The sequence below is a fragment of the Drosophila miranda genome, chromosome XR, assembly GCF_003369915.1.
Source record: "Drosophila miranda strain MSH22 chromosome XR, D.miranda_PacBio2.1, whole genome shotgun sequence".
Lineage (NCBI taxonomy): Eukaryota > Metazoa > Arthropoda > Insecta > Diptera > Drosophilidae > Drosophila > Drosophila miranda.
Window position 1 is genome coordinate 3,527,788 of NC_046674.1, and position 14,113 is coordinate 3,541,900.

At 47.4% G+C, this 14,113-nt stretch overlaps 3 protein-coding genes across 5 annotated transcripts; 1 reads left to right on the top strand and 2 right to left on the bottom strand.

Moving 5' to 3' along the window:
• The first annotated feature begins 1,009 nt into the window (after positions 1-1,009).
• On the top strand, positions 1,010-11,510 carry LOC108151570 (myotubularin-related protein 9-like). 3 transcript variants are annotated; one of them, XM_017280241.2, is made up of 10 exons: positions 1,023-1,587; positions 1,701-1,951; positions 2,041-2,416; positions 2,470-2,945; positions 2,999-3,411; positions 3,479-3,576; positions 9,162-9,324; positions 9,443-9,792; positions 9,848-10,510; positions 10,575-11,510. In XM_017280241.2, exons 1-10 carry the CDS (start codon positions 1,426-1,428, stop codon positions 11,274-11,276), a joined length of 3,654 nt encoding a protein of 1,217 aa, XP_017135730.1. In that variant the 5' UTR covers positions 1,023-1,425; the 3' UTR covers positions 11,277-11,510. The 3 variants fall into 3 exon arrangements, with proteins under 3 accessions (XP_017135731.1, XP_017135732.1, XP_017135730.1); XM_017280242.2 differs by lacking the exons at positions 9,162-9,324; positions 9,443-9,792; positions 9,848-10,510; positions 10,575-11,510 and adding an exon at positions 5,850-6,750 and having other exon boundaries at positions 1,010-1,587; XM_017280243.2 differs by lacking the exons at positions 9,162-9,324; positions 9,443-9,792; positions 9,848-10,510; positions 10,575-11,510 and adding an exon at positions 4,257-4,844 and having other exon boundaries at positions 1,011-1,587.
• On the bottom strand, positions 6,348-8,944 carry LOC108151571 (ATP-binding cassette sub-family E member 1). Its single transcript, XM_017280244.2, has 5 exons — positions 8,844-8,944; positions 8,337-8,550; positions 7,671-8,281; positions 6,900-7,616; positions 6,348-6,833 (listed from the first exon to the last, which is right to left on the bottom strand). Exons 2-5 carry the CDS (start codon positions 8,547-8,549, stop codon positions 6,542-6,544), a joined length of 1,833 nt encoding a protein of 610 aa, XP_017135733.1. The 5' UTR covers position 8,550; positions 8,844-8,944; the 3' UTR covers positions 6,348-6,541.
• On the bottom strand, positions 11,508-13,741 carry LOC108151573. Its single transcript, XM_017280245.2, has 3 exons — positions 13,120-13,741; positions 12,450-12,733; positions 11,508-12,401 (listed from the first exon to the last, which is right to left on the bottom strand). The coding sequence occupies exons 1-3, from the start codon at positions 13,526-13,528 to the stop codon at positions 11,592-11,594; spliced, it is 1,503 nt and encodes a 500-aa protein (XP_017135734.1). The 5' UTR covers positions 13,529-13,741; the 3' UTR covers positions 11,508-11,591.
• Positions 13,742-14,113: the final 372 nt, after the last annotated feature.

Below are 14,113 nucleotides of genomic sequence, written 5' to 3' on the forward strand. Positions count from 1 at the left end.
GACGGCCATACCCACTTTTTCACAGAAATTTCCCAGAGGGCGGATTTAAAGCTACAATTGTTATAGATGCTTAAATCAAAGACTTAATCGCATTGTTAGTTTCGAAGAATTTCTAAACATTAATTAGAACTTTAAAGTGAGCCTTGGTACAAATTAATACGGTACGTATTTTTCGACGATCAGACGGTATATTTGATCTACAAGTATGCGATCACAGTGCCAGCTTAGACACCATGTCTAGCTTATACACCTTGCGAAAGTTCTAGTATTTTCTTAGACGTGTAATGGACTTGTCCAATATAGAAACCGTGTAGAAATGCCACTTATAGCCCTGTCCCAGGCCTCATCGAATAATTTGTGATCAGCATCGAATTCCGGATCGTTTGGCATCAAAATATCAATTTTCAAAAAAATATCGGGAAAAAGGCATGTTAAAAAGTTGATAACGGAGTTTTTTCACACTGGCGCTTCCATGGGGCTTATATGAAAAAAAGCGGACAAAAATTTGTAAAACCCCTTCAGGTGTCGCTTTTTACATTTACATACAAATGTAGTTAATAACGTGTAGTTACCATGTAAGGAAATTAATTTAGTGGAAATTGCTGTTGACCGTTTTTTCTTAAACCTTATTTTATACATAATTTAATTTAAATTTACCAGTCTTGCAGGAATGTAATTCGTCAATCTAATCAAATTATGAGTTCAGAACTCAGTATCCTAGCTAGCTAGTAGTACTAAACCGAATATGAAAATCGAGGAAATAGGAGACTGATTGAGGATTGATTAACCCATTGTCGACCAATGGGTAATTTATATACACACCACGAAAATGATGAAACTTGAAGAATTTTGCCGCAGTTCAGATGAAAAGGTATCGTGGCCATTTGATTTGTAAGTAAAGAGATAAGATGGATCTACAAGAATAATTTACATACAGTATTTTTTTTCGCGGTTGAACTAAAATTGTCAACCTGTTTAAACAGAGGGGAGTTAAGTGGGTTAAGTTGATTTTTTTTTTATAAAACCGCGATAAATACGCCGTACGGACGGGGGGCGAGCAACTATTTTATTAACTACTCATTCGTGGGTACCGTGCCATATATTAGCAAAGCCCAATATCCGTAGGAGGACCTCTATTGCCTGTGACGCCTCCACTGCTGTTTGGTTCAAACATTTGTGTGGGAGGCAGCGCGAATAGGGCGCGCGGCAGCGGAAGGGGCACAAAAGGAGGCGGAACCAGAAGCAATCAAGTGGCAACAAAAACAACAACAACAGCAGCAGCATCAGCATCAGCGTCGTAAGTGAAATGCAAAAAGTTAATTAGTGTGAACGAAATCAAATTGGACGCCCCGAGGAGGTCGCTGCACAGCGGGTGGCTGTCGTGCCGGGTCCTGAACCCTCTTGGAAGGGGGTGGATTGGGCGCCATGGAATTTGCAGATCTGATAAAAACCCCCAAGCTTGACGGGGTCTTCCTGCACGACCCGCAGCCCCTGCAGCATGCAAATGCAGCAACAGTTGGAACCCTCTGCATCACCGGCCACCATTTGCTGCTCAGTGCGCGTCAGGAGAACAGTCAGGAGCTATGGGTAAGGGTGCCAGAGTGTTTCGGCTCCAATGGAGCGTGAAGTTGCTCACTAATTGAATTGTGTTCTATCGTCTGCCCTTTCCCTTGCCGCAACACAACCCTTTTTCCTTCCAGCTGCTGCACAAGGACATCGACTGTGTGGAAAAGAAGCCGAGCATGTCACAGAACGTTGTCGTTGGAGGCATCATCACGCTCAAGTGCAAGGATTTGAGGATTATATCGCTGGAGATTAAGTACGCCAAAGAGTTCTTCAACGTGTCTTCCTCTCTGGAGGCGCTCAGTGCAATCCAGAATGCGGAGCTGCTGTACCCGTTCTTCTACCGGCCCATGTACAGCATCCTGGAGGATGGCTACACAATGTTTAGGTGAGTGCACAATCAAATTGCACCTTTCCCCAGCTGCAGCTGCAAATCAATGATAATTGGATAATGAAATTGAATTTTATTTTGCGCAGACCGGAGCTGGAGTTCGCCAAGCTCATCAGTGGCGTGGGTATGGGTGGGGTGTCTTCGCCCAACGTGGCCAACATAACAATTTGCATGCCATCAACATCAACGTCAACGTCGAGTGTAAGCAGCATACCCCATCCCCTGCAGAATGGCTATGCGCTGGACGCAACCGCCGCCCTAGTGGGGGGCATCGGCAGTGGTGCCACAGTACTCGCCTGCGAATGGCGAGTCACCAACATCAATAAAGACTTCAGCGTCTGTGCCACATATGGCGCCACGCTAATTGTACCTAAAGCAATTACGGACGAGCAGATTGTGCTCTCCGCGTCGTTTCGGGATGGCGGCCGCTTTCCCGTGCTCAGCTACAGGCACGACAATGGCGTAAGTTAATGGACGCAAATTCAATTCGTGTAATGCAATTTATCCCCCGTCAGGCCACGCTGATGCGCAGCTCCCAGCCCCTGTCCATCCAGGGCATCAAGCGGTGTCGCGCGGACGAAGCGATACTGAACCTCGTGCTGGGACGCAGCAAAAAGGGCTTCATCGTGGACACTTGGGGCAAGGGCAAGTCGAACACGGAAACGGATCTTCATTACTCGCAGTGGAAGAAGGTGAATCGATCGATTGGCAACGTCAGCTCGCCCTCCTCTATACTGGACAGTTTCGCGAAACTGATCGAAGCCTGCAATGAAACTGGCTGCAGCACTGACAAATGGCTATCGCGGCTCGAGGGCAGTGGCTGGCTAAGCCTGGTGCTGAACTCCTTGAACGCCTCCTGTGTGGTGGCCCAGTGCCTGGACCAAGAAGGCAGTCCTGTTCTGGTGCATGGCGCCAAAGGTTTGGACTCGACACTGATTGTCACCTCGTTGGTGCAGATAATTCTGAATCCCGATTGCCGCACTGTCAGAGGGTGAGTGGGCCACGACAAACCCTAGATATGGTTTAAATTATTCCCCTTGGTAGTCTGCAGGCTTTGATCGAACGGGAGTGGATCCAGGCAGGACATCCGTTCGCCTCTCGCCATCGCTATTCCTGCTACACGCCGCACCAGACGCGCAACAAGACTTCGGGCGCCACTTTTGTGCTGTTCTTGGATTGCATCTACCAGCTGTTTACCCAGTTCCCCTGCAGCTTTGAGTTCAGTACGCAGCTCCTAATATTGCTGTTCGAGCATAGCTACTTCTCGCAATACGGCACCTTCCTGTGCGACTCAGAGCGGGAGCGGCACGAACTGAATGTTCACACGCGAACGACCAGCCTGTGGTCGTACTTAAATCGGCCAGATGTCCTGCAGACCCTGCTAAATCCCTTGTATGAGCCGAACGCTAATGTTATATGGCCATCTGTGGCACCCATAAGCTTGGAACTGTGGAGCGGTGAGTAATGAGAGCTCAAATATTAATAGAATTTATAATTCTTCATACCCCTTTGATTGAACTGCAGAACTCTATTTGCGATGGGTGATAGATCAGCGCAGCGTGACAACAGTCATGTCGCAGGTACAGGAGCTCGTAACACGCGAGAAAGAACTCAGAACTCAGGTATGTTATGGTCTATACTTTTACCCGATACTCAAAGAGTATAGATTTATTAGATTTTTGGGGAATATACATATACATATATATATATATTATATTTCTGTTGGTAGTCCGTCTGTCTTGTTTGACGCCTAGTCTTGAGAGACTATAAACGCTAGAGCAATTAAATTTTGTGTGTGACATCACACTGATTTAAGATTGTTTCACCACACCATAGCTAAAATCGATGGCATCCACAATTGTTGTGATACGAGAAAATTAAAAACCAAGAATCATATGTCATGCCCATATCTACCAGATTGTCGAATCTGGTTTAGATCAGATTACTATTATAGCCAGAAGGAAGCCACGCGCTTACTAATTCTCTCTCTGTCTCTTTCTCACACACACTCTTCCTCGTACACATCCTCGCCTTCTGGCGAAGGGGAGCGAGATATAATAAACATGTAGTAGCTAAATGGACAAAAATGGAAAGAAATACAATTTTCTAAAATTCGAATCAATAGGTCATTAATGTTGCGATCAGCGACAGACCACAAGACAGAAAGAGAGAGAGAGAGCTTGCGGCAGTTATCGGGTCCGATAATTACGTATAAATCATATTAACTAAGTATCGGGTATTAAAATGTACACAACGTTCCCGATCTGTTCTGTGTATTTGCTTATCTTGTTCCTCTTTGAAGGCCCTCAAACTGCGAAAACAGGCCTTGGAGCTCGGCCAGGAGGTCTCCGCACTCATGAACAATGCAGACACTGCATAGTTTTGGCTACCTCAGCAGCTCTACTCTCTATCTCTTGCATAATACACTTATTTTTGATACGTTCTGTTGCCAGATTTAAACAATTATTTAATAGCAACAACACTAATATTAAGTCTCACTACAAGTTCCATTTACAACAAATTGTGCTGAAAAAAGAACCGAATTGATGGATTGGTCATAGGATCTGCTTTTGGATCGAAAAAATAACTCAATTTATGGACTTACGTAGAAAGTATGTCCAATAGTATACCAAACCAATTATACTTCTACACACCGTAACATATACATACATATAAAGCGATAAAGTGAAAAATAGTCTTGGGGCCCTCTCCTTTTAATGCTGCTCTCTACTCAGAATCTGTAAACTGGAAGCTAAAACTGCACATGGCAAAACTATCAAATCTAGCAGATAAAAAACCACTTCTTTGAGTCAATTTTTGACGCATTTACTTTTATGAAATTGTAAGCAAATAAGTTTTTCAACATTTAATTACATATTATAGTACTTATTATCAGTGTTTAAAAATGAATAATGGTCTTTAGGCCGCCGTTCCGATTAACAAAACAAAATTTGGCCTTTTTCGAAACATTTGTATGTACATTTGATTAAATCGCATAAATTTAAAGCTTCAAAAGCGTTTACAGATTACAAATTATGCTGTGCATGCTCCTCATATAAACATATTCGTAATTGTTATCTTTATCCATTGTGTGTCTATTTCGGATTGTGATCGTAACTGAAATCGGAGAAATTCGTATCAAATTTGTATCTATATTTATATTTCTATTGTGCGTATTTTGTGTAATTAATGTAAAGTGCAATAAATACGTGTTAATTTGAAAACATCCCCTTTTCTATCCTGTGGGCTATTTATAATTTACCTTTCTTGGCGCCCAACCGAATGCAGCCCTGTCTCCAAAGTGCCATTCACAACTTATGAAATCCAAATTTAGCTTAAAACACGCCGGCCCGCTCTGGGTCATCTGCTATTCTTACTTATTTCTGATTTTGCAAACAAAACATTAAAAATTAAAAAGAAAACTCAATCTACGATGAAGCAGCCGGTGTAGTATGTCGGACCCGCGATTCGACAGATGCTGATAAGTCGACTTCGGACCCATCTTGAGCGAGCTCACCAGAAGCTTCCACAGTGTTTGTGCAGCAAATGCATCCAGAAATGAATGGGAACCTATTGGTATGTGAGGCAGGCTGGCTGCCAATGAACTATTGCTTGCTATAGAACTATTTGCCGAGCAGCATGTGATGGTGAAACAAGAAACGGAGGATGAGGAAGGAGGGAAAACTGAAACAGACATACATAGCTCTGGGTAACCTGGAATGATGTCTAGACGAAAAAGATTTCGGCCAGGCCAGGCCAGGCTAGAAAAGCATGTAGATGTAGACGAAGCCGAAGCCGAAGCCGTGTCGGACTTTAAGGACGAACAGTATGTGGGCGAAACTTCTGATGGACTTCCTTCCGAAAAGCTAATATTCCGGATTTCTATATTTTGCAGCTCGCTGGACAACTTTCCACTGGGACAGCGCATACAGAAATGGAAGACAGGAAATGGCTATGCCCTGCGAAGCTTAAACCTGTCGGTGTACAAGTGCAATGAATGCCCAAAGAGCTTGAAACGAGCCGATCGTCTAAATTTTTGCAGTCCCCATGGTTATAAGCTCATCGAATGCATGATGTGTCAGAGTCAGTACAACACACTGTGGACCTGCGACGCCATTTGGAGGAGCATCCGGAAATTATTACCTTGGGAGTGCGCCCAAATATGGAACCCAATGAGTTGGCCGAGCTGTTTTACCCCGATAGATCCGATGCCAAGGATATTGCTGAGGATCAATTAATTGACTTGAATCGCAAAGATTTGGCTGTGAAATAAATCTGATAGTGAGCTGGATGTTAAGTCCGAATATCAACAGAAGAAGCGAAAAACTAAAAAGGCGCACTATATGGGTTTTGCCGTTTTCTATAGAGTAAATTGATTTATTTTTCACTAGGCTCCCTTGGGACAACCGTCCTTTCCCATTGTTTCGGACTTATTATTTATTTCCGCTGCTATTACGTATACAAAAACTCACTTTAATCAAGTATAAGTAAAAAAAAAAACCTCAAGTTGCAAAGAGAACATAGGAGAAAAATGGGTTGTCCAATGGAAGCTTTCGGCGCTGCGCTGGTGAACGCTCATGTGTGTCCTTACTGAGCCTCATCCTCCAGGAAGAAGAACTGGCCAGAGCGCTTTTGTTCCGTATCCTTGACCGAAGCGTTCTTGTTGATGCGGGGCCTAAAGTTGTTGGGATCGCGACGGAACGTAATGCCCAGAAGTTCGAGGAAGCGGTTCATGCCATTCAGAAGCGATTGGGGGGAGAAAGCAGTCGTCTTCACCGAGGGCTGGCCCTCGATTACAATGACACGGTCCGCGAGATATGTGGCCATGATGAAATCGTGCTCTACCACAAATCCGGTTTTCTTGGCGTGCAAAATGTAGCTGCAAAATGAGCATATCATTAATATCAGTTTGGTTACAAGTTTATGTTTACACAGGTCAACGTACCGCTTGATAACCTTGGCAGCCACCAGACGCTGCTCCGAATCCAAGTAGGCGGAGGGTTCATCAATGAGGTAGACATCCGCCGGCTTGCCCAGGCAGAGAACCAATGCTACGCGCTGCAATTCACCACCGGAGAGGTTCTGCACTTCCTGGTCCATGATTTCCTCGATTTTCATGGGCTTCATCACATCTGCAATGAACTGGGGATGCACATAGGCATCGCGAATCTTATCGTGCAGCAAATGACGGACATGATTCTGGAATTTTGGGGAAATCTTCTGCGGCTTGTAGGAAATGTTGAGCATGGGAAGATCCACCTCTCCATCGGGTTGCAGATTACCGGCCAGCAGCCTAATGAACGTTGTCTTGCCAGTACCGTTCTCGCCGAGCAGCACCAGGATCTCAGAGTCGCTGAAATGACCCTTCTCTACAGTCAGCTCGAACTTGCCAAGGGTTTTCACCATCGAGGGGTAAACATAGTGGTTCATCCGCTTGATTTCCTCTTCCGTAGCCGATTCCGATACCTTGAACGTGAGGGACTCCGTGCGGAAACGCATGTTCTCGGTGGGTACAAAGCCGTCCAGGAAAATGTTGATGCCTTCGCGCACCGAGAAGGGCATAGTAACGACGCCGTAACAACCGGGCACACCGTACAGGCAGCAAATGAAGTCAGACAAGTAATCCAGCACAGACAAATCGTGCTCTACGACGATGATGAACCTGGACAGAGAAATGTTGATTATCAAGCGGAGTTCTTTCCCAGATCTTACTTACTTTGTGGGATGCAGCAGCGAACGGATGGTCAAAGCAGCATTCAGGCGCTGCTTAACATCCAGATACGAGGACGGCTCGTCGAACATGAAAATATCCGCATTTTGTATGCACACCATGGCAATGGCAAAGCGCTGCAGCTCTCCACCAGACAACTGCGAAATCTCACGATCCCGGATGTGTGACAAGTCCAACATATTGCATATCGATGTCTGCAGTTCGCGCTCATCCTTTTTATCCAGCAAGTCGCCAACAGTGCCCCGCACTGCCTTAGGGATCTGATCGACGTATTGCGGCTTGACCAGGGCCTTCAGATTGTCTTCCAAAATCTTGGTGAAGTAGTTCTGCAGCTCAGAGCCACGGAAGTAGCTTAGGATGTCCGTCCAGTCAGGTGGATTGGCATACTTGCCTAAATTGGGCTTCTGCTTGCCCGCCAGAATCTTCAGAGCCGTTGATTTGCCAATACCGTTCTGTCCAACCAAACCGAGCACCTCGCCGGGTCGAGGTATGGGCAGGCGATGGAGTTTGAACGAGTTTTTGCTATACCGATGCGTCGTATGCTTCTCCAGGTTACTGGGCAGGTTGATGATTGTGATGGCCTCGAAGGGACATTTCTGGGGGGCAAAGGATCATTGAGTGCTCGTAGAGGGCAAGAGGTAAATGACCCACCTTGACACAGATACCGCAACCGATGCACAGCTCCTCAGACAAAGAAGCAATCTTCGACGTGGGTGACACCTCGATGCAGAGCTTGCCCATGCGCACCACCGGACAGGTCTTCTTGCACTCCTGCCGACAGCGTTTTGGCTTGCACTTGTCATCGCTGACAATGGCAATACGCGTCTGCTTGTCGACCTCCTCGTTGTCTTTCCTGCGCGACATGCTGCAAGGTATTGAAGGTTTTAGTCCGAGTAAAACGATATCGCTATCAAATCCACTGTCAACGTTGCAAATAGCCAGACGTCACAACAAAGCGGGTGCACCGCACGCCCTTGTTGACGGGGCAGGGGAAGGGGAGGGTGCCAGCTGCGGGGCTGTTTCGACTATTAGCGAAAGTATAACCTCAAAGCGAGGCAAAACAAATGATTTCCACTGCCCACTTTCTTTAACTATCACAAAGTGACCGCCGTCTTGTGTGAGAATGGCTGACATTGCACTGATTTCCTATTAATTTACCTGCGAACTAGGCTGAAATTGTTGTAAAACAGACACACGCGTCAGCCAACAAGTTTCGAAAGGAGGCTAGATAGTATCGATACTCAGTACTCAATAGTGGCGAAATCGAAATCGTATGACGTTTTCGGCCTATCGATAGCGGGATTTTCTTGTTCAAATTGGTTTTAAAATGTCAATTTTTATATTGTACAGCCACAAATATTTTTGAATTTATTTATAAATGACTTAAATGTTAGTGAAATATATACAATTTCCAGGATTACCATGTAAAACAATAGAGATCTTAATCTAGTGTCACTTATCGATACTTCCCACCAGCGCACACATCGGGTTGACACCTCTAGTTTTTACACGTCGTTGATTTGGTCGGAGGTCTGGAAAATGGTCGTCCAAGAGGAGAATCCCAGTTCTGGGGAAAATGTGGAGAAAACTGAGACTGTGACAGGTGTTGCAGAGCCAGCAAAGATCTTCAAGGTTGAGAGTAAGTACGAAGCCCACTACGAACCCGGCCTGGATCTGTCCACAGCTATTGTGTACAATATGTTTAACCTAAAAAGTTTGTATGCTAATGTACACTGAACTTTCACTGTAACTTGCAGTTTTGCACATGATCAAGGATGCACAGCAGCAGCATGGTCTCCGTCATGGCGACTTCCAACGGTATCGTGGCTACTGCACCCGTCGCATTCGTCGTCTCCGCAAGGCATTGAAATATCCGCAGGGCGACAAGCGACACTTCAAGCGACGCGATGTGACCATTACCCAGTTGACAGGCAAGAAGGCGGATGAACGTTACATTCATATCCCACTGATCAGTGCCGAACGGGCCTGGGCCTATGCCATGCAGCTGAAACAGGAGTCCAACACGGAACCGCGCAAACGTTTCCATTTGATCAGCAAGCTTCGAAGGGCGTGCTTCTATGCCTTGCAATTGCAGGAGTTGTGCAAAGTAATTAATAGCCTAAAATATGCAATTTTAATGGTAATCAATGTCTTTCTCTCAGACGGATGCCTTTGATGCCCGCACGAAGCTGGAGTGTGAGGCTTATGTAGCCTGGATGCACGGCAGCCTGCACTTCGAGTTGCAGCTGTGGCAGACAGCCGGTGAGCATTTAAAGCGTGCACAGGTCGTGTATGAGAACCTGGCCGCGGCCCTGCCCGACGATGAGCAAGAACTGTATCGGGCCAAGGTGAACGAGTTTACACCGAATCTGCGCTATTGCGCCTATAACATCAGCGGAGGAGCTAGTGGCGGCGATCTCGATGAGATACTAGAGCTGCGTGCCCAAGGCGTACTCGAGAACTTGGATGTGCTGGTCAGCCAGACGAAAACTGAGAGCAGCGAGGGACTGCAGACGATTGATTGGCGTGGCCGTAAAGTCACTGTGCGTCCGGAGAAGGTGCGTCTGTTCTTGCTCAGTGCCCAGGAGCTGGACAAGTCGTTGGCCAAGGCAAGCAAAATAGATGCCAAGATAGAGCTGATTGAGCGCATCCTAATGGACTGCAAGGACGCCATCCAGGCGGTGCGGGATGAGATCAAGCAGGATCCCAAGCTGCGTTCATTGACAACCGGGCAGACAGTCTCTGGCGTGCAGTATTTGCTGGCCTACTTGAGCTACATTCGTCATAGCCGGACACTGCAGCGTAATCTGTGCCTCGTGGAGCAGGTATGGTTAAAAAAACCGTCCAAAACACCATTTGTACGCCATTAACGAAAATTTGTCTCTCCAGGCCAAGCTCAATTTTGTCGATCCCAACCAGAAGTCAGAAGTTGTGGGCGATGGCAAACGCGTGCGATCACAGGATCTTGCCCGCCTCTACGAAATCATCTTGCAGAATGTCACCGAGATGCAGCAAATCAACGGCATGGAGGAGGATGCCAAGTATCAAAGTGAGGTAGAGAACCTGGCCATTACTTTCAAGGCCTTCCGCTGCTACTACATTGCTCTCACGCTGATCGATATGAAGAAGTGGAAGGAGGCAGTGGCGCTGTACGAGCGCGCCTCCAACTACGCCAACGAGGCGCTGAAGGGCAAAGCCTGCCCAGAGTTCCAGCAGCAGTTGGAACTTACAACGCTCGTGTCCATTATCGACGGCTGCAAGTTCTCTGCCCACGCGTATAGTGTGCTCGAGGACGACAATAGCGAGGCCGGTACTACCACAAGGGCGCAGAAAACAACGAAACCGCTCTATGAGCGTCTGTCACAATACAAGGAAGACCAATCGCTCCACACCAAGACACCCAATGTGTTCAAGCTCACCCCCGACATGGAGCCCATTCCGTGCAAGCCGCTCTTCTTCGATCTGGCTATGAACTACGTAGAGTTGCCCTCGCTGGAGGACAAACTGGAGCAAGAAGGCAAGAAGGGCGCCTCCATTACTGGCTTCGTCAAGGGATTCCTGGGCTGGGGCGGCGGCGGCGGCAACAAGTGAGATAGCACCCAATGGCCCATTCTTCTGGAATTCCACTCATCAATGTTACACTTATAAAGAGAGTTCAGATACATGTCCAAGCGTACATTGATCCGCTGTTCTTTATAGGTTCTTTGTTTTGGCTTTTACCCACGCCCGGCTTTTGTATAGACGAAATATTCATTTTCAAGGAACCATTTTTTAAGTTAAAAATTGAAAAATTATTTGGTAATAAAGGAACCTACAACACAATCAGAAGTGGCCATTGGCGGCTCTTTATTGCGAACGCTAAGCGCTATAATATATCATCCTAAGACTACATCACTATGAATACTCTTACATTGGTGGCCTCTGAGTCTGTAGATAGCCACGCTCGTAGAACTCCATCACCAGCTCCCTGATCCGCAAGTGGTACTCCGAGGTTAGCGTTTGGGTGCACTTAATCTCCTTGCCGGTTAGGTTCTGTTCGCTCATCACATCCAGATTGGGCAGGTTGTTCGGATCGAAGGTTACCGCTGGGAGTATCCACATTCCGATGGCCAAGCCATAGTGCACCTGACGCACGTACTCTGTGGTCAGTCGCTGCAACGAGAAGGTATCGCTTAGCTGGTCCAGCTGCTTCGCCGCCGGCGTGTGCTTGAGCTGTTGGTTCAGTTCCTTGGCCACGGCCTCCGCATACGCAGCTAACAGAGTGTCCGTGTGGTCATCTCTCAGACGTCTTCGCGTACTCGTATAGATAAAGTGGAGTATATCGAAGACGGGCGAAGTGCGGCGCATGGCCTGCAGGTCGAAGAAGATGACTTCATCGGGCTCTGAGCGGAACATGATGTTGTTCACCCACAGATCCCCGTGGCAGACCACACTGAATGGCGACTCTGCGGCCGCGTTTATATTCCGCTGCAGTTGCTCGAAGAGTTTCGGTCGTAGTCCTTCAATCAGGGATATGGGTGTGGTCAGACTTCCATCTGCATTGGAGGAACTGAGACTGTCCAGGGCCTGCTGCACAGAGGTGTCCAGTATGGTGGAATAGAACTCGGCCGCATCCTCGCAGTAAACAATTTCACTCAGGTGCTCAACCTGAGCGGCGAAAAATGCAGACTCCAGCTGCTGGGCAGCCAGGGAGGCGGCATGCATTTGTGCCAGTTTCTGAAAGGAGGCTCTTTAATTATTCGGCAGTCGAATGTAAGCTCTCACCTTCATCACCAGCAGGCAATGCTCTAGCTCTAGCCCATCCAATCGATCCTTCATTCGGTAGCCCAGTGCCTTAAGATCCTGCAGCACAATGATGGGCTCCCCGGTCTCGCTCTGGTCGTGGCTCTCGGCGATGTGGCACAGCGGGAACAGCGGCTGCTGGCTGTAGCGACGGAGCAGCGGCACCAGGTGCCGGTAGGCGTTTATCTCATTGCTGAAGGCCTCCTCGCAGCGGTATAGCTGCCGGCGTGACAGACTCGGTATCTGACGCTTCACAATAACCGTAACTAAAGAGAGGAGGAGAAGGAGGAGAAAACAAAGAGCAGAAAACGGCGTGAGAGAGCGAAACGGAACGGAACAGCTGACTTTTGTTTACACCGCATAGTAGAATTTATGAATGAAATGCCTCGCATACAAACACACACACACACACACGCACACTCCCTCTCCCTCTCTCTGGCACACCACTGAGAGAGAGAGCGTGTGCGTGCTGACCTTTAGCGAATCTATATTACGTATACGTATGGGTGCAAGTGCAATGCATTTAGAATGCGTGGAGCAAGGTCACTTCAATCGACGCCCAGCAAAGCAAACAAAAATAACTATGGAATGGACTATTTGATGCCCTCTGCAGAACACTTCTGTCCTTTTGAGTGAGAGGCATTTGGTTTACCCGCTTCACTGGTTATTGGCTGTTCCTGATCCTGGCTTATGGTCACCCGTTTTACCACGGACATGTAGTTGTCGCCACTGCTGCTGCCCGCACTGCACGCGATGTGGTCAATTCTAAAGGACACCAAATGGTTCTGGCTGAACAACTGCCGCAAATGCTCGACATTCTCCTCGTATTGATTGATGACGCTTATGTCCATGCCCATGCCCATGGTGACGGCCATTGCCATGCCGCCGCCATTCGAAGGTCCTGCTGCTGGTGGCACTGCAACTGCCATTGTGTCCATTTCGCTTGACTGATTGATTGGTAATGGCTGCTTTCTGTGGCTCTTAAGCTGCTGCCGAAATAAGTACCCGAATTCAGTTTCAGCCGCTGCAGCATTTTCTTGGGACCTGCTTAGACATGACATACATGCGAATTGAGGGCAGTTAACTTTTTTATTATTATTTTATAAAAAAGGTCAGCTGCCATCAATTTGATGCTGGTCTTCTTTTCAATAGTTTTGTTTTGGGTTACGGTTACGGGTACGGGTACGGTTCTGCTCTGTAAGCACTTTTGTGCGAATTGCGTGCGAAAAGCAGCGACAGACACACCACCGCGCGTCGGACTGCACGGCGAACAACTGAATCAATCGGTGCTTTGCTTTGGTTTGGTTTATCCAACTGCAGTTCTCCGCACTGCAGTTTCTCACATTCTCACCGAGTGCATGGCGTCACCTAGCGGACGGCGGCCGCATATGAGCAGGCTCTGCTCTCTCCTTCTCTCTCTCTCTCTCTCGATTCTGTCAGTTCTCAATTGGAAATAGAAATTGCATTTGAAAGCCGGTAGACAGTGTGTGGGAGGTGTGGTGGTGGCAAACCTGACTGGTGTGTGTTTACCCCTGTCGCGTTCAAGGTCACATCCGAGCAGCACTTTCACTTGGCGGAGTGGCGGGGTGGCGTGGTGGCGTGTACGTAATGTGCTGCCTGCTCAAAGCGGATGTTGCTCATACGCC

Coding starts and splice junctions, on each gene's coding strand:
- LOC108151570 (XM_017280241.2), top strand. CDS start 1,426: ATGGAATTTGCAGATCTGATAAAAACCCCCAAGCTTGACGGGGTCTTC. Junction 1,588..1,700: donor AGAACAGTCAGGAGCTATGG/GTAAGGGTGCCA, acceptor TTTTCCTTCCAG/CTGCTGCACAAGGACATCGA. Junction 2,417..2,469: donor GCTACAGGCACGACAATGGC/GTAAGTTAATGG, acceptor ATCCCCCGTCAG/GCCACGCTGATGCGCAGCTC.
- LOC108151571 (XM_017280244.2), bottom strand. CDS start 8,549: ATGTCGCGCAGGAAAGACAACGAGGAGGTCGACAAGCAGACGCGTATT. Junction 8,282..8,336: donor GTTGCGGTATCTGTGTCAAG/GTGGGTCATTTA, acceptor TTTGCCCCCCAG/AAATGTCCCTTCGAGGCCAT. Junction 7,617..7,670: donor TCGCTGCTGCATCCCACAAA/GTAAGTAAGATC, acceptor TTCTCTGTCCAG/GTTCATCATCGTCGTAGAGC.
- LOC108151573 (XM_017280245.2), bottom strand. CDS start 13,528: ATGTCATGTCTAAGCAGGTCCCAAGAAAATGCTGCAGCGGCTGAAACT. Junction 12,734..13,119: donor GCCAATAACCAGTGAAGCGG/GTAAACCAAATG, acceptor TCCTCTCTTTAG/TTACGGTTATTGTGAAGCGT. Junction 12,402..12,449: donor ATTGCCTGCTGGTGATGAAG/GTGAGAGCTTAC, acceptor GCCTCCTTTCAG/AAACTGGCACAAATGCATGC.